General features: G+C 42.0%; 1 protein-coding gene across 3 annotated transcripts; it reads right to left on the bottom strand.

Moving 5' to 3' along the window:
* Positions 1-7,775: 7,775 nt before the first annotated feature.
* Positions 7,776-24,513, bottom strand: xylt2 (xylosyltransferase II). Of its 3 annotated transcripts, none has more exons than XM_029438111.1 (11): positions 24,349-24,513; positions 19,485-20,019; positions 18,834-19,009; positions 16,694-16,896; positions 15,856-15,936; positions 15,288-15,504; positions 14,723-14,899; positions 13,875-14,131; positions 13,163-13,358; positions 12,237-12,570; positions 7,776-10,326 (listed from the first exon to the last, which is right to left on the bottom strand). In XM_029438111.1, exons 1-11 carry the CDS (start codon positions 24,478-24,480, stop codon positions 10,007-10,009), a joined length of 2,628 nt encoding a protein of 875 aa, XP_029293971.1. In that variant the 5' UTR covers positions 24,481-24,513; the 3' UTR covers positions 7,776-10,006. The 3 variants fall into 3 exon arrangements, with proteins under 3 accessions (XP_029293971.1, XP_029293970.1, XP_029293973.1); XM_029438110.1 differs by having other exon boundaries at positions 7,776-10,329; XM_029438113.1 differs by lacking the exon at positions 24,349-24,513 and having other exon boundaries at positions 7,776-10,329; positions 18,834-18,995; positions 19,485-19,900.
* Between the last annotated feature and the right edge of the window lie 764 nt (positions 24,514-25,277).

Consider the following 25,277-nt stretch of genomic DNA (forward strand, 5'->3'; position numbering starts at 1 on the left):
TCAGAAAATGCTGGCAATCATCTTATATTATCACAAAGTAGTTCCTATGCTTTATTATTATTTTATCTTCTTTATCAACCCATTTTTTTCTTTAACATCCCTCCTCACAGCAGGCACAATGTTCCAAGTCTCGTCTAGTCAAGAACACATGCTTCTAAAAATATCCCAAATCTCCTCATTTAATTAGCATGATACAAGATGTCTAAAATGGTTTCACTGAGTCTGAAAAAATTAATCTTTTCCTGCAGTGTTTGTCTCCCCCCAGTGTTCAAGTCAAGGCTCCACTCGTCTCTGTGGCGACAGGACTAATGGCACATGGTCAGAGATCATTTATGTTATATAACGTAATTGTTGTATGTCATTTCTGGTCTAAACTCATCACTCGGACATGAACATAACGATGTAACATTTATTTGTAGATGGAGCTGATTGAATGGTTGATGTAATGATGAATAAGCTCTCAGATATATGTGTCTGCTCTTTTCTGGAACTCACTGCATTATTCATTATGATAGTTTATAAGAAATCAGTGAAAAGAAGTGCATCTAAGAAGAGTCTGACAAAGCTTTAAATGTAAAAAATGAAAGTTTAATCTACAGAAATAACCACAGTAAGGATAGATTTTCACCTTTTGTGCATTTAAGTCACTGCATGTTGACTACCTGCACCAAGCCCTGTCAAGACAAAGACTAAAACATGATGAAAGTGTATTTGCAGGCGCTTGACTTTAAATCCAGTAGCAGATTTGCAGCAGAGTGACTTATGTTGTTTATGTGTCACATTTTTCCGCAGGGCTTTTTGAAGCTTGAATCATACTCCACCACAATCTTATGCTAATGCAAAATGGCAAAGCCAATTTTATATTTAGCCAAAGTGATCACAGCTGAAGAATCATTCATTAAATGAGCAATATACATATTTCCTGTTTGTCTCCCTTTGCCTCCACACAGAGTGCACCTCCCCCTCACAATATCATAAAGCATAAAATCACTCTTCTTTAAAACATCCAGCAGCAAACAGCCGTGACTTTAATTAGCAATACTGTCTTCAGTAGCTGTGGGATCATTAACCATAATAATTCTAACACACGTATGAGTGTTGAGGATCGTAATGAATGCAGTGAGAAGATGCAACATCCCACACTGGAGAACATAACTGATTCATGCTGGACTTGACACACACACACACACACACACACACACACAAACACACACACACACACACACACACACACACACACACACGAAAAGAGAAGATTTGCTTGGGAGGAGTGAGAGAAAACATGCGAGGGAGGGTGTGTGGAGGACAGGAAATGTGTGGACTCACTGTGAAACCAATGCCCACAGTGGCAGTGAAGGACCCTGGGAGGAAGTTGCCCTGGTCGAACTGAACGAGCAGAGAAGTCTTGCCCACTCCGCTGTCCCCCACGAGGATCGTCTGCAGAGAGATGCAACATAAAGTTCCCACTGCCGCCTCCTTGTATATGGCCTGAGGCCCTCATGTGTTACTGTACATGTTCATCTGTGCTGTGCACAGCTGTGTGTTCTGTAATGCAACATGGCAGATTCATGCCTTCAAGAGGGAAGGGCAACATGCACCTTTGAACTGAGAAGTAACTTGAGGATGTATGTGTGTGTGTGTGTGTGTGTGTGTGTGTGTGTGTGTGTGTGTGTGTGTGTGTGTGTGTGTGTGTGTGTGTGTTTTGGCCTGAAACTGTGTTACTGTATAAGAGATGGCTGCTCACATCTCAGGCTGATGTTCTGCCTTTGTTTGTGCAACTATCTCTCTTTCTCTTGCATCTTTTTTAAGCTAACGAAAACCCAATGATGTTTGGTTTCAGGTGATTATACATGAATGAAAACATATTTATAATATAAGAGGAAAGATTTGAAATTCAATACCCTCAGATTTACATACTTGTTGTATATAAAGTCCTTTCCACGTCGATCATCACAACAGTAAGATGCAGTTTATTGATGCATCAGTATTAACAATCTATGTAATAATATATCAGTCACAGTCCTCTTTTGCAGAACACGTTAATTCCACTGATTCTCCTACTGAAATTGTAGTTACTATATGATTTTAAATGCAGAATGTGCAACTTGTAGTGGAGTATTTCTACATTGTTTTATTGATGGTTTTACTCCCAAAAACAAAGGAGTACTTCCAACACTGTTCAGTAACAAATCAAATCCTTAAACACACACAGTCAGTGCCGGTGCCATAACAAGCAGTTCTCATGGCCGAGGGTCATGCGTCACCCCAGCAGGGATCTGCTGACTTGTCATCAGAGTGCTGGACGTAGGCATCAACCGGCCTTGTCGCCATAGTTATCGCCTCATTGGGGGATGCTGTGCGGTCGTCCAGCCTGGAGCTCCTCAGCAGCAGATGCTTGCTTCTTAGTTGACATTTATCTGCCTTCCTCTTATCTGCAGTCTCAACGAGCCCACATGCTGCGCAGCATTACAGCATGCAGCGCTCTGCAAATTCTGCACATTCGACTTTGCTCTCCCATTAAAAACGCAACATCGTGACAGTTTGAGCAGATACATACGGGATGAAAATCAAAAGGCTATCTGTGGCTTTAAAGAGGATGCTTGGTCCCTTTGAAGATGTAGTCTATGTGAATGCTGAGTAAAGCAACCATTTTTAATGCTGAAAATACAGATAAAAGCTTCAGAAATCCAGCAGGTACAGACAAAATATTCAGGATGTAAATAATATAGGAATAGCAGGCATAAAGAGAAATGTTTTTTTTTCCAAACTGGCCCCTCAAGTACAAATGATGCAGACCAGAGGCAAGCTGCTGTGTGCATGACTCACACGGTGTTTGTGCCGTGTTCAGCTGGCCAGCGTGACATCAACATATTACTATTTCATGCCTCCTTCATTCAATTTTGATGCTGGCATGTAAACTCAGGACAAACGCTGTTGGAGAACAACGCAGCAGCGAGGCCGCAGTTTATCTCCAGGACCCACATGTCAAACTGAATGTATGCACGGAGAAATGATGGTGGGGGGTGTTCAGGGACTTTTAGCAGGGGTAGAGATGCTAAATATCTCCATAGCAACACGAGATGTTTCAGAGTTGTTTGGGTTCAGCCCCAGAGATGTTTGAGATGAGATAGTTAGCATGAAAGTGGCGAGTGGAAACTCAAGACTCTCATATATGCAACTGTATAATGAATCCAGTGGGTAGTCATTTCGTCACAAGTATCTACTCTACCTGTAGTGTTATTCATCAATATGTGTTGGTGGAAATTGCCGAGTATTGGAGATATCTGCCCTCTCTCCCTCCCAGGGGCGTAGCTAGGTTTTCAAGTTTGGGTGGGCTTAGCCCAGAGGTGAGGTGGAGCTGTGTGCAACTGCATGGTAGTACAGTTACCATTAAAGGAACTCTGATGGCACGATGATGGAGAAGTAAGTCTGGGAGTTTTGCCCTGAGCAAAGCCACTACACACCCATAGTGTTCTGTGCTGGTTGCGTCGTCAATATATTAGTGATGTTAACCAGGTCCATGTTACCTGGCCTTAGTCATGTTGACATGTCTTAGGAGTAGGGTGGACTTCACATCCTCTAGGGGGCATGCTCCCCCGGGCAGATTTTTAAAAACATTTTAAAGTGAATTGTCTGCATCTGGTGCACTTTGAGAGCAACGTTAAGATGCTAGATCTAATATAACTTTGTGGTTTTGGTAAGGGGAGGGGGCACAACTCTCAACACTAATATGAAAAATATATCAATCAAAGTATAGAAAATACCATAACCAATGACAAGTAAGTGAAATATTTTCATTTTGAAAACTTTATTCTTCAAAAAGGACCATGAGCCGGGAATCCCAGTTTGTTTCATTTGAATGTGAATTTCTAATTGTTTCTTACTAATCTCATACTTGCTAATAATCTCTGTGAGCCCATGGGGTTGGGGTGAACATATAAGAATATTTACTGTTGATGGTACCTGCAACTGTGAAAATAATAATAGAAATCCCTCCGCCCAAGTTGTTTTGTCCCTGGATTTTCTTTCTCTCCCTGACTTGAGCAGTTTGCCTGATCACTATGTTCTGCCTCTCCTTCTGCACGAATCATTTATTTAACTAGTACTTTGGACTATTACAGGAATTTAATCCAAAAATTACTCATTTACTCCTCGACCTGAACTAACCTCACACTGTTGGCTCCACGATCACTTGTTCTTTGCTGCTGCTTCCCTGTAGCAGAGCTGCACCTTTCCTTAGGACTCTTCTTATATCCATCTGATCAATGAACATTGGCAGATAATGATAGTGAGAATAGCTATTCACCCTTTCCTGCTTACAATTGTTTTCCATAGTGAACAAACGTTAGCTGTTCTGTAACTAGCCAGTTACTATTGACTACTAACAGTACACCAACACACATAGAAGACCTAATGTTACTACACTTTTCCCTTTCCTAGAGTTATTAAAAGTTAAGGAGCTAACACATATTAATAACTTAGTACAATTTCACACAGTGCATCTTCCAAAATGTCAACCTCTCGTCTCCAGCATGACTCGTCAGAAGTTACAGATATCTATCATGATATCAAAGCTGTGCTACACCTGTACAGTCTATGGCGGCACCCTTTTCCCCAGGGTCCTAGTGCCCGTGTCTTACTCTGAGCCATCTCTCCCCTCCCCAGGGATTTAGTGCCCGGTAGATTACATTGTAGAATATGAAAGGGAGTTTTGGGGCGATTTGGAAATAATATTTAAAAATATCTGTATAGCATTAACCCCTTTCCACACAAGAAGGAGCATGAGACGTGAATGCCCATTAAAAAAAAGTAGTTCCTCCATGAAACTGCTCACAACAAGGTCTGTCGATTATCTTTAGTAACCAGGTCGTGAGAAAGACGAGCCAAACTCACACCAAAACAATGTATATTGAAAAGCACTACAGGTAACAGGGAAAATATGTTGTATATTTGTTTCCCTTTAAGAGTATCATCATATCATACATAACTCATCACACAGCAGGGGTTACTTAAACAACATGGTTTTACCAGAATTAAAATAAAATGTGGTACTTTCTCTGGTGATCATTCTTGCCTTGCCAAATTAATATTTTGTCCAGTTTCCAGGTTGAATAACAGGCCCTGTTTCTGAGGTTTCTTTCCTTTTCTTTTAATGTGAATTCATCTCAAACAACATATCATTTAAGAAAAAGCCAGGCATGTCTTTAAATGTGAGCAGCGCTGTGTGGATTCTCCCAGAGACAGCACAAAGAGAGAACAGGAAGCGTCTTTACTTTCATGTTTCCCAACAAAGACATCATTCAGCAGATGTCTTTAAATGCTGATAACTTTACACTCAGCCTTCACATAAAGAATAATTATTGAACTGAAGGAAAACAGAGTTTAGAAAACCAATTCCTTTTATGCGTACGATGGTCCTTCTTGTATAACGATGAGCTGTTCTGACAAGATTTTGGGTTATACACGTTTGTATATTACAGCGTAAAGAAATTTCTCTTTGAAAAAGCTTCTTGTCACACAGTTTCCAAAAGTACTTAAAAGTTTATTGGGTATTTAAAGAACTGAGGTCCAATTGGCCCACTGTAGACTGGAAAAAGTGGAGCAATCTATATATGCTGTGTAGTTTCTGGCAGGCTGTGACTCGGCGAAAACAACAAATATAACCAGAAATGTGGTTACTGAGCAAGCGTTTGTTCTGGCCTCACACACAATGCACTGCTTGAATGGCAAATATTGAACGGTTCAGTTATTGAGCATCTTGAAGCTTATAAAGAGATCAAATCTTCAAAAGATCTGCAGTTTTAAAGCAGTAATATTCACAGACTGTAGAAACAAGCTTTAAATTGTCATGTTTGATTATTTGCCGTACAATAGACAGAAATATTCCTGCATATCTCGACCTTGGATTCACAAAGCGAAACATTTTTTTTCTCTGACAATGTAACAATGAATTTCCCAAAAGACTGCCTTTCTGCAGAAGTATGCTTCGGGTTATTATTCTTTCCCCCAGTACAGTAATAATAACTTAGAAAAGTAGAAATCAGGGTTTGAGCTCTTACCAGCTTTCCACTGTGTTTGGTACGAGACATCAGTGTTTGAGTGTGTTGTGTACAAGTGGATCTGTGCATCCAAGATTTCACTCATGAATACAAATGAACCCACACAGACATGCAGACACACGACTAGAGACCTGAGGGATTTTCTAGAAAAATACATTTTAACATCTACTGATTATTGAAACATCATCAAAAATAGGACCCTAAACATATTTTAATTAAACAACTTGAGAAGGTAAAGTCACCTTGAAGGGCTCATAGGCTTAAAACACTCATGTGATGAGGCGGTGACAACACCACGGTCATATAAAGTGACTTTAAAAAAAACATTACGAAATAACATTAAAAGTATAATTTGGAAAAAGTGTTAATAGGAAATAAAATAAAAACCCTGACTTTTGAAAAAGAGCATTTTGAAATAAAAAACTATATAAAAAATGTATTCAATTATTCAATAATATGTGGGTTCATTCATATATTTAAAAAACACTAAAACCACAGATAGTATCCTTATATACAGGATACCTTTATTAAGTTTTCCTGATGACATGTATAGGGATATTAGCTGGCAGTAGGGACTTCTTTATTGTAGTGGATAAAAATGTAATAGCTGGGCACACCATAAATTGAGAATCTTGGTGTAAAATTGCTGGAAAGTCATTAATTTCCTCTAGATGAGTTTATATTAAGTGCAATTCTGGTTCATTTAGCATATTTGACCATTTCAAACTTGACAAATCATTTAATCAAAACTAGTAGAAGTAATGAATGGATCACCTTGTGTGTCAGGTCTTCATTATAGGGGAAGGTGTTGGATGTGGGAGTCTGTCCATCCTCTGTGTCCGTGTCCACCGCAGATGACCCGTAAGCACTGTCCGAGGAAACCAGCTTCCCCTGCTCCTCCTGCCTCCGTGCTTCACAGATGTCGTCCATTCGGCTTGTTCTATAGTTTACACTGGTCAAAAGCAGACGTGGTGCTGCAAATAAATCAAACGTTCAAACTTCCTCTCCTTCACCTCCGCCCCTCCTTCACTGCATGCTTTGGGTTCACTTCCTGAACAAAGACACAAACCTGACTAAATATTTATATGATCAGAAACAAACCCGGAAGTGTAGTTTACAGTAGTTATGAAGTAAAAACCATGTCGGGCATTTATACAAGGAAGTAACGACATGGAAGTGTTCAGCACCCTGGAGAGCGCCTCTCCCTCTCATACCATTCTCCTTCATCTGCTTTGAAGTGAGTCACTACAGGTGAACATGGTCAACATTAAAGCACACCAACACCAAACCTCCCCAGTTGATTACTTACATTAAAACAAAAACTACATTTGTATTACAAGTTTTCTGAAACAAAAGTATCAATAATCAATATATTTTATGAATAAAATGTTGTATAAATTTGGCTTTGAATGATATATGAACAAAGACCTCTGAGATTACTTACATTAAGACAATCATTGTTTAAATATGAGGTATTATCTAATGCTAACTGTTGAACCATTGAATTTAGGAGAAATCTACAGATACAAATAGACAAAGTTAGTAAAATAAACACCTAAATGTGTATTTCTTCTTTTCACTGGTCTAAAAGAGCTGCTAAGTAACCAACAACAAAAACAAAAAGTTGGTTTAATGTAGTCCATCTGGAATATAAGAAACACCAAGAATTACCATCCTAGACTCCTGATAAGATGAAAAAACTGCAAACAACATCAGTAAAACTTTAAGCGTTTCTTTTTTTATTGAGTCATCAGACAAGATGCCTATGAGCTTTCCTAGAGGCAAACAGTGACGGCTGACTCACCAAACGGACTGCAGCTGGTTATCACAGCAGATCAAGAGATCCCCCCCCCCAAAAAACACAAGGTCTGCTTCAAACGACACTGAACATGGGGTACTGTCAAATACAACATCATTAGACAGCCGTTTTTAATAGTTTAACAGAGTACTGGCGATGAACGGACAACATACACACTTTGCTCTCAAACAGTATAGAAAAATAACATATTTCTTGCTCTCATATCCATAAAACTGGGGCTTCACTGAAGCAACTGTACTGTGCAAGGTAAACAAGGTCACTTGAAAACTCATATGGTGGCCAACTATTATTTGAGAACATTTAAAATGATGTAAAAATGCTAAGACACAGACAGGGGGTCTCACTATCCTCTGAAAAGGCATTCATTGCACGTCTCTGGAAGCTTTTATCCTGTAGTAAACAATTCATCTTACCACTAAGTGAAGGCAGCTTAGATTCTCTCGATCACGCCAAAACACAAACACAAGCATACAGTGTACTGTTGAACACTTTTGGTTGGTGGACTTAAAGAGTTGAATTTATATGCACCGTAGTAATTTAAATAACGTGTAATGTAAAGTAATGTGTGGCAACAAGAGCAAACAACACAAAGTGACATAACTGCATATAAACCGATACACAGGAGGTATAACGTGTTGTGTCGAACCACGTTTGCAATTTAAAAGTCTTGAATTTAAAATAAATGTTCGACAATTTGGGAAATACACTTATTCCCCATCTTGTTGAGTCAGAGGAGAAGATACAACTTTCATGTCTGCGCGGCAATTATGAAGCTACGTTAGCATTATATAAAGACCGGAAACAGCTAGCCTGGCTCCGTCTAAAACGCGTACCAGCACCTCTAAAGCGAACTAATTAACACGTTATATGTCGCTTGTTTAATCCGTGATAACAAAATGAACTGTTATGGATCTGACTAGCATTATTTCTTGAAAGTTAGTAGCTAGTTCAGACCAATAATTAGCTTTGGAAGTCAGGCTAGCCGTTTCCCTGGGTTTCCATTTGTTGTGCTAAGTTAGCCTCGTACCAACCCTTACAAAATAGGAGAGTAGTATCAATCCTCTCCTTTAACTCTGGACGAGAAAGCAAAAACAACTATTCCTTTTAAAGTTTGATCAACATGTTCTTCACCTTGCTAAACTGAATTCAGTTCAAAATAATCCTGGATTTAAAACAAACACACAAAATTCTTTCAGAGGATTTGAAAACAAAACAGCTGACAAAGAAATCTCAACTTCAAAGGGTCCACTTCCTAACAGGTGGAGTTTGTTGTCATATAACTGTAGCTGGATGGTTTGAGTGGAGATTGTTTTTTCATGTATTTTAAGGGACTCTGTAACGTAAAGTGTCTGCAGCCTTGATGCTGCAGCTGTCGGGCACTTCCTTTGACCACAAAAACAACTCTGAGTGGCTTTTTTTTTGTTGCAACAATGGACATCAAAGATATCTTAACACTTTACAGCCAGTTCAGGGAACTAACAGACAAAACAAATACATAAAAAAAAAAAACATGTTAAAAAAATATGTAAAAACTAAAATTGAAATACTCTTTACTTGCTCTTTCCTTATCTTTTCCTAACAGTCCAAGTGTTGAGTGATGTGTCTGTGCAGGGGAGGGACGGTGCTGGTATTTGTGTACTGTTAAATGAATGATTGGACCTTATCCACGACTCTTTAACTTCTCCTCCTCACACTGTAACCAAGTGACCTCTGTGTAACATTATAGTTTTACAGTAAAGTGCACTTCATCTGTCCGCTCCTTATGCTTACATAATAATGCTTAAAAATAAGCACAATAATATGATTCAGAGGTTCCACTCCCCCTTGAAATGTAGAGTTAAGATCACGCGATACATCCGTGTAACCGTTCAGCAAAACAATGACACAAGTCTATGCGCTTGCTAACGTCTATGTGCAAATTTCCAGCAGTCACGTTCCTCCTCTTTTATATTACCACGTCACTGACAATGTCTCGACTCCTCAGTGTAGGAAGTCGTATTATTGTTTATGTGCCTTTGAGCTCTGAGAGGATTCACACAAGTTGTCTTGGAGCGCTGCAGTGCAGGTCCAGCTCTCCCTCAGTTTTCGTGTGTATGTGTTGAAGTCTACAGTCTCTTCTCTCTTAGGGCTACCTGATCCGCCCATCACTTTTGACCGGGCACAGTTCAGACTTGGGGTCCGGGGACAGAGTGCTCCAGGAGGTCTTGGAGCAAGATCCCACGGCTGGGCAAAAGGAAGTCTGTGTGGCGCACAGGCCACCTGTGACCCAGAAGGTCGCTACGCTGCTGTCCACCCACGCTTCAAGGGGCTGACCCACCAGCTGGGCTTTACGCTGCGCCTCCTGCATGGCCGGCTCCTGGGGAGGCAGCTTCAGCACGGAGCTCAGCTGCTGGTAGCTCTGCTCCAGGTACAGGTCACCTGGAGGACCTGCATGGAGCCAGCTGTCCTCTTCTGGTGTGGACATTCAGATTTTGCAAACAAAGAGAAATTGAAAAAGGGAAAAGAGCTTTAAAAAGATCCAATGAAACTTTCCACACAAGTTATATCACATATTAAACTTTAAACCTTCAAGTTTGGGGTTGTAATGGTTGTCAAACCACGACACAAATGTCCAGGGTCTCGTGTTTGGTTACAGTGTTACTGTGTGAAGCAAAGCTCTCAGGGTGGCTGCTAATAAGCCTCAGATTGCAGTTCAATTTGTAAGTTTACTTATGGACCAAGTCAATTGTCAGCAATGCCTAGACTGGTCCTCTTTATTTTGTTAATTTATGTGAAATGATTTTATAAAGTTAATCTGGTTTAGTGTTCTTGTAGTTGACAAAGTAAACTACATATTTGTGATCCATTTTTCAAGATTTACGTCTTTAGTAGGAACAAATGGGCCACAGTGTAGGGATGTCGGCAAGTATTTAGACACAGACAAATGCATTGTTGGTTTTAGTCTTTCAATATGATTGTTAACCATCCATCCAGCTATCGTCTACCACTTATCCGGGGTCAGGTCGCGGGGGCAGCAGCTCCAGTAAGGAACCCCAAACCCCTTCTCCGGGCCACATCCTCCAGCTCCAACTGGGGGATCCCGAGACGTTCCCAGGCCAGATAGGAGATATAATCTCTCCACCGAGTCCTGGGTCTTCCCCGGGGTCTCTTCCCAGCTGGACGTGCCTGGAAACACCTCCCTAAGGAGGCGGCCAGGGGGCATCCTTACTAGATGCCCGAACCACCTCAACTGGCTCCTTTCAACGCAAAGGAGCAGCGGCTCTACTCCGAGTCTCTCACAGATGGCTGAACTTCTCATCCTATCTCTAAGGGAGACGCCAGCCACCCGTCTGAGAAAACCCATTTCGGCCAGCTTGTACCCGTGATCTCGTTCTTTCGGTCATGACCCAGCCTTCATGACCATAGGTGAGGGTAGGAACGAAGATCGCCCGGAAGATCAAGAGCTTTGCCTTCTGGCTCAGCTCTCTTTTCGTCACAACGGTGCGGTAAAGCGAATGTAATACCGCCCCCGCTGCTCCGATTCACCGGCCAATCTCTCACTCTATCGTGCCCTCACTCGCGAACAAGACCCCGAGGTACTTGAACTCCTTCACTTGGGGTAAGGGCTCATTCCCTACCCGAAGTAGGCAATCCACCGGTTTCCTGCTGAGAGCCATGGCCTCAGATTTTGAGGTGCTGATCCTCATCCCAACCGCTTCACACTCGGCTGCAAACCGATCCAGTGACTGTTGAAGGTCACAGACCGATGACGCCATCAGGACCACATTATCTGCAAAGAGCAGCGATGAGATCCTCAGGTCACCGAACTGCAACCCCTCTCCTCCACGACTACGCCTCGATATCCTGTCCATGAAAATCACGAACAGGATTGGTGATAAAGCGCAGCCCTGGCGGAGGCCAACATTCACTGGGAACGAGTCCGACTTACTGCCGAGTATCCGGACACAACTCTCGCTTTGGGCGTACAGGGATTGGATGGCCCTCAGAAGTGACCCCCTCACCCCATACTCCCGCAGCACCTCCCACAGTATCACCCGGGGGACCCGGTCATATGCCTTCTCCAGATCCACAAAACACATGTAGACCGGTTGGGCGTACTCCCAGGCCCCCTCCAGGATCCTTGCAAGAGTAAAGAGTTGGTCCGTTGTTCCACGACCAGGACGGAATCCGCATTGTTCCTCTTCAATCAGAGGTTCGACTATCGGCCGAACCCTCCTTTCCAGTACCTTGGAGTAGACTTTACCAGGGAGGCTGAGAAGTGTGATACCCCTGTAGTTGGCACACACTCTCTAGTCCCCCTTTTTGAATAGGGGAACCACCACCCCGGTGATTGTTAACAATAAGAACAATTGACTCACCTTTGCGTAGCGGCTCCTTATCTTTGAAGGTTAAGGGCATGACAAGGAAGCGAACTTCTGCCACGAGCTCCCACTGTTTTAACACTCGTACAGACCATGTACCGGGCCGCAGGGGGCGCTGCAGTGGGGGTTTGTACTGTGTGTACTCCGCATCCATATCCACAGTAATGTCATAAGATGCAGCCACCACCAGAGCTGGGTCAATCCATACAATGGTGGCTGTGAGATTAGGACCACGTGCCCACTTCTGGACAGCCAGCGGTTCATTCAAAGGGCCGATCACGCCGCCAAAGTTACGAAAGATTCTTTCTTTAGGATCCCACTCTGTGCCGATCTGCCAGGGAGAAAAGACATTACAATACTTTTTTTTTTTTTACATTATTAGTCATTTATCAGATGCTCTTACAGTGAACTACAGAGACAGTCCCCCTGGAGCAACTCGGGCTTAAGTGCCTTGCTCAGGGGCACAATGGTGGCAGTCCTGGTATTGAACTCACAACCTTCTTGTGTTCCATTTGGAAGTCGAACCACCAGATAATGATGACCACCAACACCTCAAAGACTAAACGAATGAGTCCTGAAATAACAACAGGTCATGTGACTCAAAACCGCAAAACAATGTCTCCTATGTCTTTGACTTTCATATTTTATCTGAGGACAAGGAGAGAGAATATGTTAGCACTTTCTGCTCTAGGCTTCCCAATATTAACATATTTTAAAAACTAATTAAACTTCAAAGTCCAGTTTTGGCCAGATCAAGCCCTGATAAAAAGCATCCTACTTTTTTCATATCAGGAAGGAAATCTTCCTTTAAAAGCAGTTTTCTTTATGTACCTTGATATTAAAAGTTTGCACAGGACAGAATCTTCAATGATAATGAAGAATCTTCATCTTCCTCTTCTTCTATCGACAAGAAGTACACTTACTTCCAGATTCTTGAGCCTTTCAAACTCCTTAAGGTTTGTCTCAAGTACGAGTGTTGCTTGGGGCACTGCCCACATCTCCAGCGTCTCCCTGACCTTTGAACCCACAGCCTGGACTTCCTGACGCACCAGATATCCTTGGAAACGGTCGTCATAAAAGTACACGTGTATTGATAGAGGGTAGCCTACTGGTTCAAACCTGCAGTGAGTGGAAAGAAGAAAAAAAGAAAAATCACACCTAAGAGGGATTTTTGTATTCAGCAAAGAAATTAACCTGTTATATCTTTTTATATATATATATATATATATATATATATATATATATATATATATATATATATATATATATATATAACTTTTAAAATAACTAACACTAACATCCAAGCCCTCTCGATATTTTTTTAATAAGGAAATTAAAGACCCAGATCTTTTTTTTTATTTTTATTTTTTTAAACCTGGCTTTTGATTTGGAGCGATGTTATAGCCTTATAGCTTTTAAGCTTCAATCATTGTTTTTTTTATGTTGATGTATTTCTTATTGTTTCTTTTTGTTTATGCTACTGAGTTTTATCTTTATGATTTTTAAAATGTCATTTTTGTAAATTATTGTCTTGGAAATGTTTTGTATTTTAAATGTATGTGAAGCACTTTGGGCCGCATGTTTGTATGAACGTTTCTATGCAAGTAAATGAAGTTGAGCAGAGCGTCTACGTACCTGCAGCCCTCCACGTTGCTCCGAGTAGTCACCAGATTCTTTAGGCCAAGACGGAAGAAAGCAGTGTAAGCAGTGAGAGCTGCGTCACTGAGCGAGTCCACACCATCCAGCTGCTCAAACAGACTCTCCCAGTACGCCTTGATGGCAATGGTGCCCGGAGCGTACTGGCCGTACAGGTGAGTGTCCAGGATGTCTATGGCCTCCTGGTTCACGGTTGACTCAAACTTACGGGCAAAGAATGTCGGACGGGTCAATTGCTGTAGGTAGAAAAAACGGAGAACAACAGAAATAAGCCTTTGAGACACTGAACCTGTACCAAATGTTTTTGTTTTTTTTACATTTTGAGCTCTTATTGAGGTTTTTGAAGAAAAAACGTCTTTCGTCCTATTTTATGACATCATCATCCTAAAGAAAAACATTCTAAATACTCAATCTGAATGAGGTTATCGGATTAAATGAGTTAGTCTGTGTTTAATTAAATCTTTTTAAAATAAATATATAACGTCAGTTTTGTCAAACTGTCGCCCAAACTCGTGATATTTTAGAGTAAGTTTACCGACCCGTTACTACAGCGCCACCACTGGAATCTAATTCTACATATCATTTATTACTAATAATATTAGTGTAGCCTAATATTTATCCGCAACTGTACATTAATATCAGGTTTAAACACGTGCAAAAATATGTAAAAAACTAAATAAAGTTACAAACAAAGCTTCAAAGTTTAAAACTATTTGGTACTGGCCTTCTCTGAACACATACTGGTGCTAATCAAACACAAATGAGAGACTGGGAAACAAAAGGAGAGAGAAACCGATGCGTCGTTGTTCAGCATCTGACACACTCGCCTGGATCCGGATGAGGTCTTGTGGTTTGAAATCATTGGGAGAGCAGCCACACCAGTCGACGATGTGCTTGTACTGGCATTTACAGCCCAGCTTACGGTTCCAGTTGGTGACACGCAGGTTGTTGTCCACCAGGCTGTCGCACATGTGACTGTTCCCGAGCACCGTGTGGAAGAAGGACTGGGAAGAAGCGGGGGTAATGACATCATTGTGCAATACAACAAAGAGTGACGTTACTGTAAACCGTCTAAGACAAAGTACAAACAGTTCATATCCACCGACTCTAAATTGCATATGGTCACGCCTCTATAACCCCAAACAAAAAGGGAGCAAACCACTGCTGCTGCCCTCCCCCCCCTAAGATATTTAACCACACAGTCGGATAAACTCAAGTGAACCCTTCTCTCGTCTCTGCTGCACGTTGATCCCGAAAGCTTAAAGTATTACATTATCTCCGCTGCTAGGCTGTGCTGAATTGACAGGGGAGGACAAGCATGAGACAGACTTGTATATCAAACGGTCTCGTCTCAACTACGGGAGATAAACAGACCACCTAAGGCCGACTTACCTCAGCAGGGAGCAGAGCGTAGGAATAGAACTGCTTCAGCCCTGAGACCAGGTCATCCTGGGAGTTGATGACGTATTCCACAAAGCGGCGGGTGAGCGCAAACCAATCAGAGCCGCCTGAGACCTCCAGGCCCTCTGGGATGCTGCGTTCGCCGAGACGCCACATGTGGTTGTCACACTCGTGGAAGAGACGGTCAAGGCCCTGCTTCTTAATAAACCTTAAACACAGAAAACTATTTAAATTGATGTGTTGGAGAGACATTCATCAAAGTAAATGATCAAATAAACCTTTTCTGTCTGAGCTGCCACGCTTTATTAAATAACTGCAAAGATATTCACTTCATCATGCTGCTTTTTGATGTCAACAACTTCGGCCCCTCTGGCTTACCGTCGACTCACTGGAATATCTCAACATGCATCATTTACCACTGAGTTACTACACATTTGTGTCAAAAAGTCCGAACGATGCTTTTCGTTTATTGCAGTGTAGTGTCACTTTAAATTAAGCAAAAATGTCAACCTAATGTGCGTTTCTCCTCTGGCCTGTTTATTACAGCTGCTACACTCACCGGGCATTTTCTCTTCCGTGGGACTTGAGGAAGTTCTTGTCTCTTTGCTGCGACAGGAACGTCACCAGCTCATCATTGGTCCTGCAGGAGGGTGTTGAGGTGAGAATAATTGAAAGGAAGAGGGGTGAGGTCAAGAGATGAAAAACATTTCTAGAAGATTCTTTGGAAAATAAAATGCTGGCGGATAATATTCATAGGGATAGGTGTTGTTGAGATTTTCACGGTACTACTAATCTTACCCATACTGCTTATCGATCTGGTTATTTAACCATTATTCGTTCTTTTTGTTGTTCTTTTTAAGAGACAAAAATTAAAAACAAATATATTATATATATTTTTGTCATATTATAGACTCTACAATGTTGTGATGGTGGAAATGTAAAACAAATTAAATTAGCTACTTTGGACAGGATTTGGTTGACAGAGGATTGTCTGTGTGCATCCAACCAATCAAAGCAGTGCCAGAAATCAGCAAGAAAGAAGACTATTTACTGCCAGCTCTGTGACTCCACTAACAAAACAATCCATTTAATGCTGCTACCGGACTGCTCCTTTCATCTGGCAAATGCCATGGCTGCTAGTAATGTTGCAGTCACTGTTGGTCCGCAGAGGAATCAAACCTCCATGCAGTATTGGAATAATTTAAACCACCAATGAACACAAACTGGAAACCAACTTTTTGCACCGGACATATTGTATTTAATGCTTGAGACGGAGTTGAGGACAACGTGCAACCGTAATAAAGGTTCAATTCAGCGAGTACAAAGCTACACGGTGGTATGTGACAGCTTTGCTGTGGACTAAAGATGTTGCATAATAATATTGTTACTCTGCTGACCTGGTGGGGAAATCTGTAGCGCTGAGATTGATGAAGAAATCCCACTTCCAGTCCAACATGGAGAGCAGGTCCTGCATGCTGCGTAGGTAGGCCTTCAGTAGACTGGCACCACCCCAGATGGTGACCATCCGCCAGGGCGTGGCTCGTATGTTTGGGTACTGCTGGGCTATCTGCAGGACCTCCCGATGCATGTAGCCGGACCGCTGGAGGATTTCAAAGCAAAAGGTGAAATGAGTGAAAACTGTCTTTCTGCATCACAAATGTAATCTGCTTCCCACAGATCTGCAGCTGCCACTGTGCCACGACTACCGCACAACGCTGGCTCGCGTTGAAAGAGAATTTGATCTGAACAGAACAACAGTGGTGCTTCGTATTGTGGGTCACCTGGATGATGGAAAGAGAACATTTAAATGTGCTATTTTTGCCTTGCAGCAAATTTCCTTCTCAAAGTGGCGACAGGTTGACAGTGACACAGAACTAAGATGAACTGAGTTTAATAGTTTTTAAGAGTTCAAACTCTCTAAAAAATAAAAAAACATCAAGCAGGGATGGAGGAAGTCTAAGAGCCAGGCAGCTGTCAAGCTTGATGCAGAGACACTAGAAGTGTTTTTTTCATTTTCTTTTTGTTTGTATCACTGCGTGTATAAAATACAATAATTATTATAATAATGATAATTATTGCAAAAATAATTGTACATTTATTGGACATTTTGTGGTCGTACTGATTCATGATCTTTGTCAAGAAGCGTTTTTTAAAGAAAAGGAAAAAAGAAAAGAAGCGGTGAGCATATGTGACCATTTGTCTGAAGACAAATCTGATCTCTTTGGAGCTTAATTAGATTAATTGCCAACTAATTAACAAGCAGCCTGCTTTCAAATGAACACAGCTAACAAAAGGTTCTGAAGCGATAAATTAGCAGTTTAAGGGGAAAAGACACTTGGAAATTAATTGTTCAGGGACATGAGGTCCAATCGTTTTGTTTAGTGAAGCATAAACATTGTGCCACTGACTCTGACCTGTCTTAAATAAAGAGTGGACATTTGTCGACAAATCCTAAATTTAGTCAGGAATTCTTCAGACACATAATTCAATAAGGAAACAACAGCAACAGAGTGAAACTCACAGTCCTCACTTGTAAAGGTTTGTGTGGTGGACTGAGAGATGAGGCTGTAAAACAGGTCACTTTGTACTGGAGTCAAACAGGGTTTTGCCTCAAGAGATAAATGAGGTTAGGTTGGCAAAGTGTCTAAGACTGTCTGTGGAGCGTCTGTCCCTACGGACTTATTCATCACTGCCTCCAGCAAGCCTCTCCTCGTCCCTTGTTGGCAGCAGAACAGAGCAACTCCCCGGGACTCAACAACCTTTCCGGCTACACAGGTGCACTGACGACAGGTGTCTCTGCACTGAACACACCTGAGGTCTGTGCCTCGGTATCGCCAGTCAGCCATACTTTTGTCTCTTGCCTTCCTGCTGCACATGATAGCAGACTTTCTAAATCCAGCTCCTAAGAATAACCACACTTTATTCTATCCAGTCTAATCCCCTTTACCACACTGAAACCCACGGGATATATTTAACCTTCATAATGCAAGAAGACCTAACCGGTAAAAGCTTTTGTGAGCGCAGTGTAGCCAGCACCAAGCAAGCAGAGTGGCAATTACACTCTTCAATGTTCAGCCTGAGCATAAATAAACAACACGAAGGTAGCATCATCAGCAGAACCTTTTCCAGGTTCCAAGCAGGGCTGCACAGAACGTCTTCTATTAAGATTTTTGAATTATGAGGTAATAAACCTATAAAAATAAATAACTCTTAATAAATGATTAATTGGGTTAAACGAGGTGGGTTCTTTTTTTCGGAAGGTGGACCATGGCACGCAATGTTTCTGCAAGTTATTAATAAAACTAAATGCCACGTTTTTTTCTAGTACGCTTATCTGAACACGCCCGCGGGTTGTGGGTCGACCTGTGCGTCACTACTACGCAGCCACCACTAATATTATTAGAGTAGCCGACTCTTTTTTCTGCAACTGTGCAGATAAACCTAGTTTAAACAGAATTAATAGAAATGCAAAAAATGTGTGATGCCACGTGCATATTACAGAGAATGTATGCACTGAGATTTCCTTTTAGGGCTTACCTTGTCCACATGTATGTAGTAGTAATGGTCATGGTGATATATGGCTTTGATGAGTCGCTTCAGCTGCCGTACAGCACGGCCATGGACCATCAGAACAAAAGCCACTCTGACGGGTTTCTCTACTTTGGACAGACTGTTGTCCAGCTCACCAACGGCCTGGACCTGATTTGATACACCTGTCCAAACAGGATAGAGACATAAAAAGGACTGACTCAGAAGGGTCTGGAGAGTTTCAAAAAATAATATCTTGTAGGCTGGGTGTTGAGAAAGACTCTGTTCAATGGATAAAAACAAATATTTTAGCTGGTTAAATAATGGGTTCATGTGAGAAATGTATACGTTTGTTTTGCCTTTGTTTCATATTTCAAAATGTTCCTTCAACAAAGCTTTCCAAAAAAACAAACCGGAAGCGTGGGTCGAGTGTTTTGCCCCCGGTGCAATGCATACACCCGACTTAATGTATGAAAGATATTTACACATATGTTGACAGTTTCTGGGCTAAACTTTATGGAATATTCAAGAACATTTGGTAGTGAGATTTTGATTGGAAATCCATCAGTGGGTGAAAATTAGGCAAATACATTCTGAGAAATCTCATCGAGTAGATTGTCTGCACCTTAAGCGTTGTCATATCTGTGCACAAGTTCTCACCGAGCTGGGGGCAAAACTGAGGAAGCGCGCTTGGCATGAGCTTCCTGCCCTGATGCTGACACACGATGTTGGCAATCTCCTGTCGGCACTGCTGTGACCCGGCGCGATGGAGTGCGGACAGCGCGTCCTTGCCCATGATATCACATTTAGGCACAAAGTCACTGCTTGGTTGGTGCGCCCCATCCACGCTGCCCGGCTCCCCCAGAATGGCAGCAGCTGGTACCTTGGCCGCCCCGTCTGCGCCACCTCGGGTCTCGCTGAGGTTACGGCTGCTGGACAGGTCATGGACACCGTCCAATCCAGCTCCTGTCATCCCCTGCTCCTGGGGAGACTTCAGCCTGATGCTGGGCTTTTCTCCTTTGCGGCTGGTTCCTCTCCTCAGCGCGCTGGCTGCGGTGCCCCCTGTCCTCTCCGACCTGCCGCTCCATCTGCCCCTGTCCCTCCCAGACAAAGAGTTCTGTTTCTCCCAAAGTGCGGTGTCTCTCTTGGGGTCCTGACTGTTCTGGTCAGGCAGCTTAGACCGTCGTGTTTTTCTCTAAGGAGAGAAAGAGGAAAGCAGGACAGAGAGAGAGAGAGAGAGAGAGAGAGAGAGAGAGAGAGAGAGAGAGAGAGAGAGAGAGAGAGAATAAAAATGCATTTTAAATCCAGAGTCATTGCTATAATAACGTCTTGAAAAAACACTACTGGGAGTAGGCGTCGCTTCACAATGCAGGAATGACATAAGGTAAACTAAAACCACGACTAAGACAACAGCTGAAAGAGCCCCAGAGGGAAGGATGTGTTTACTTGGGTTTGGTTTTTTTTCATTTCTCTGATCTGGGTTATTTTTAGCTGAGCCTCTGCATTTTTGTGGAGCTAATCTGCAAAAAGCACAGTTCTGGATAGCCACACAAACTCAAAGACACATAATGAATCCAGTGATTCAATGTAGAGACCTCAATCAACCACTGTCTTCACCCTCTGGCAACAAATGCAGGAAGAATGCATAAAAATGTAAGTCTTGCGTGTGTGCGTGTGTGAACTGCATGTATATGCATGTTTGTGGCAAAACAATGCACTTCAAGATCTCAGAGGGCTTAATACAGATACAGCACTCTGCCAGGAGTAACATCTTGTAAAATGTATTTTATAATCTAACTACTTAATTGGTTAAACAATTAACCACATAGCACTAATTTCAACACATTAATTACAGATATGAGAAGTCAGGATGCATTTTGTTCTGTGAATGAACAAAGACAGATATATTACATACATGCTCTTTGCTTAAGAGTAGCACAGGCTTTTTATTATGTTCTTTCCTTAACGTGATTAATAAATCTTCAACATCAAAGCATTTCATCATGACTTCATAATTTACGTACGACATTTGCATCTCAAAATCATCCTTGAGACTTTTTAAGACTCCCTAAATGTCCCGACATGATCCTCTTACATTATATCTGCTCTGAGGAAATAAAAGTGTTCCATAACTGGAATATATGTCTGTCACATCCCAAAAGGAGACATAAAGTCCAGAAAGAGTTTGTCATATAGTTGTGGTTCAGTGAAAATCAGCAATATAAAAGGAAAGATCAACAGGGGATGTGTTGAACGGTCTGTTCCTTTAATAGAAAATTGTAGTTGTTAGAAATAAAAGCAAGAAAGTTCATCTTTTGTAAACATTTCAGTTCAATGTCAGGTTTTTTTTAACTGAGGTACTGTAGTGATGTGAGGACCCAGTGTCGGATACACCACAACCATCATTAATCTGGGTTTCTTGAATACTACAGCTTCAATGTCCAAAGCGTGTAATATAATTTTAATGCAAGAGTACAGAGAATCAGTCTTACTGGAGCACATATCGCACCTACAAAAGTGGAAGGGAGGCTTTGAAAAAAAAATCAGGATTTAAGCCATTTTTAAATCTTCTAGCCAAACAGCCTCACAGCTTTGGTACACTAGATTACTGGATCACACAAAAGGCCCTTCAAAACGTGCCCTTCGAGAAGAGGAAGAAAAACAGTGAGTGGGCTGAGAGCTTTCTGCCTCTGTCAGACGATATGGCAGAACGCGGGCTAGCTCCCCTCACGCCGCTGGCACGCCGACAGCCCAGAGACGGTGGGAACAGGAGAGGGACTGGTGCTGCGTGGGGGAGAAGGACCCAGATAATATAGTGCCAATAAACCAGCTGCCAACCAACACAGAACAGTCTGCTACTGATTGCCAACTGAACTCTCAAACCCATTACAGTAAGAGGCATTGTGGAGCCCAGTTACATACCAGTCATTACAGTGCAAGCCTCTTTCAGTGAGTTTACATGCACTTCTGTAACCTGGGTATTGTCAGCTTTCGGCAGGAACCCGATGTCCCAAACATCACCTGAACAAGAGACATGCGTTCCTTTAAGAGACACCCGGTTCACACCGCTAGATTTCTGTTGAAGAAACTCAATAATTACATACTCATAGCTGCTAAATTAATAAAAACATAACTTTGAACTTCTATGCCTTTTGCCAGCTAACATTGAGAAAAACACTACTTACTTTTCGGCTGCACTAAATGTTGTCACAAACGTTGCATGCAGCAGGGGCTAATGTTTCAATTTTCCTTATCACTCGTTTCCACAGCTTTTAATTAACACCATCATGTCAGAAATGTATTGATTCAAAGGCAAGCCAGGCAGCCTCTTTACTTTCCAATTAAAGTCGAGTGAAACCATATCAGCGTCGCCATCTGCCGAAGCGGGAAGCAGCAGCGAGCGCTCAGCTCTGCAGGAGAGTACAGGCAGGCAGAGGGTGACACAAAGATGACAGACTTGTCTTCTTCCTCTGTCCTCACAATCTTTCCCTCCTTCTGTACGAGGGCTTTAAATATTAACGCACGCAGCTGTGTTCACACATGCACATCAAACCACTGATTAGAGCAGATGCGAGTTAACGCAGAGACCAACGAGCATGGAGGAATCCAGTCACCCTCGCTCATGTTACCCCTATTTTCGAGCCTCCCTGACTGAACATGCACTTTTCAGCAATGGAATGATGATTAATAGGATTTCTTTAAGCCTGAAATTTGATTCTGCATTTGTGAGTCTGCAAACATGCAAAGACACCATGCACTGACATTTGCATAGATGTCTGCCAACATAGCTGCATGTCAGGCTGACATGTGCACTGAGCAGCGGTGTCACAGAGTTCACAACGAATGAATAAGACCTATTTTCAACTTTAAATTGTTCATACAAAACTAAATTGGATTATTAATTTAAAAAAAGAACAAGTTTTTCAGTTTGACCTGAGGCACTGGACAGCAAATTCTATGTGTAGTGTAGTTGAGCTGGCAGGTGTGTTTGTCTGCTCCTTCGCAGGTGAGCTACAGACCATAAACCCCTACAGACATTTCTCTATCTTTTCTGAAGCATGTTTAAGCCTGAGTGCACCTGCTGACTTGAGGTAACAGAAAGCAGAGAGGCTCATAATGCAGAAAGGGGATTAAAGTCAAAAGCAACATTGCATCTGCAATAGGATGAATGACGGGTCAAACTTCCCGTTTCGTCACAATGTCACGTTCAAATGTGTCCTGGGGAAATGGATTACTTCCTCTAGGAAGTAAACACAAAGCCAATTCTCAGTAAGCGCCTGGTCTAGCACTTACTGAGAATTAGCTTTGTGCTTACAGTTTAGCTTAGAGTTAAGTGAATTGGTCAAAATGATTGTCTTCACAGGGCTTTAACGACATGATTCCTCTTTTCCCCTCTTTGAGTCAAACGTCTTTCTTCCACTGAAGCCACTGCATTATATCTGGTGCCTGCTTCACCCTCCAGACACAGATCTGCAATCTATCCATGTTGGGAGAAATATTATACACAGTCTGGGCTTTTCATATCATGATCAAGAGACGGCATGCTTCCTAACTCAGGTTTCACCTTACATTCCTGTGACTCCATCAGTATTGATGTGCCTCAAAAAAGGATTCCTGTACGAGCACAGTTCCTCCATGGGTCACACATCTGTTAACAAACTCACTTTACCTTATTTAGAGGGAGAAAGGCACTGCCTCAGGGTATTGCACTCCAGGTGTGCAAGGGAGATACAGCGATAAGCTTCCCAGAGTGGACTTAGTTCATGTTGAATGAATTGTTTGAGGTATATGCAGTGGAGGCAACTCTCTGCTCAACTGTAGCCTTAATCTCTGGGATATGCCCCCTCTGTGGGGGTTTTGGTATGATTCAAAGTTTAGTGAAGGTCACAGAGACAGAGCAGCCCCCCCCTGAGAAAGGCCTCTGGTGGATATAAATACAAACAGTAGAACAGATGCTGAATATCCTGGGACAGCTATATGACGCGTAACAGCGCATGAAGAAGATCTGTTTATGATCAATGAATCATAACGGAGTCCCATCACAAAAGTTGCATCACTTCATAGACCTCCTCTTACTATTAGATGTGTATTACTGGTTTGTTTCGTCTATCTGTCCATCATCATAGTGACTCCAAATATAGTGACAATCACCAGTGTGAAGACCACTGCTGCTTCTTAAACAAGTTAAAAACCATTTAACGAGTACTATAAATAACGGTAAGTTCATAGTTATGAACATGTAGCCTGGTGAACTGTACTGTACTAGTCGGCGTGTCGGTTACAGACATACATACAGACAGACAGACAGACAGACAGACAAGACAAGACAGGACAGGGCAGGTCCAGTTGTACTGAAATGTTTCGGAGCGGCGCTGTTTCCTAAAAGCTAACTTAGCTAGCATCTGCTAACAGTTACTGTATCATAACACACAGTGAGCTACGCTACGCGCTAACGGTTAGCACTACAATTAAATCCAACCGAAACACTGTCGTGTCACAAATAACCGGACAGATTGCGGCTCACCTCTGCCTCGCCCTCTTCCAGAGTTCTCAGACTCCATACCACAAGCCCTTGGACCAGAAGAATAGTTAATGCTGCGGCAATCGCTAGTTTATATCGTCGGAGCAGCTTCTGTACTCGAGCGCTGGCCACCATTTTTTCGACTCTGGTTTACGGGGAGCGAGCGCGTGCAGGGCGCATTCTGAACCGCGCGCGCACGCGGTGTCGCTCGCTTTCCTCAGGTTGCTTCAAAGTTTTTCTCCAAAACTAAATTTATAAACACTGGATGGATTTTGCTGTTTTTCTACAGTGTATTTTTGTATAAAACAAAATTGTTCAAAGGAAAAAAAAAATCATCCTTGTTGCTCTTTTTCAATTGTTGTTGAGTGCATGGAGGTCATAGACCCCTTCTCTGTGGCAGGTCGCTTCACGCATCGGCGGTTCTAAGGGGTTAATTCAGACACCAGTGCCCCCGTAATATTAATCCCAGACCCCACTCTGCTAAATATTTTCATACATTTTCAGCCCACACTTATCGCTTGATAGAGGAAATTAGTTTTATTCATGGCGATGATAAGTAAATAGTTTATACTAATTATGTTTATTACTGGCTGCTAGTTCACTTACTTTTATTCTGTTGCTACTTATTTTTACCATGGTTGTTTACTTGTGTTATTTTATTACACATGGTTTTGCCTCTTTTATTTGATATGTTAGCCTACTTATTTTACTTTTGTCTTTCATCTGCACCTGCACCTGTCCCCTTGCTGTTGTAACGCTGTAAACTTCACCATTGTGGGATGAAAAAAAGGATTTCTGATTTTGATTCTGATTCTAAAATGTACTTTAACACTGAACGAGTTATTCTTGTGTTTGTTGTTATGTGTGTTTCACTATTCTTTTGAATAACCAAAACTCTGGAGGGGGGATTGGGGGAGCTATTATATTATAGG

This window comes from Cottoperca gobio, chromosome 8 (assembly GCF_900634415.1).
Source record: "Cottoperca gobio chromosome 8, fCotGob3.1, whole genome shotgun sequence".
Taxonomy (NCBI): Eukaryota; Metazoa; Chordata; class Actinopteri; order Perciformes; family Bovichtidae; genus Cottoperca; species Cottoperca gobio.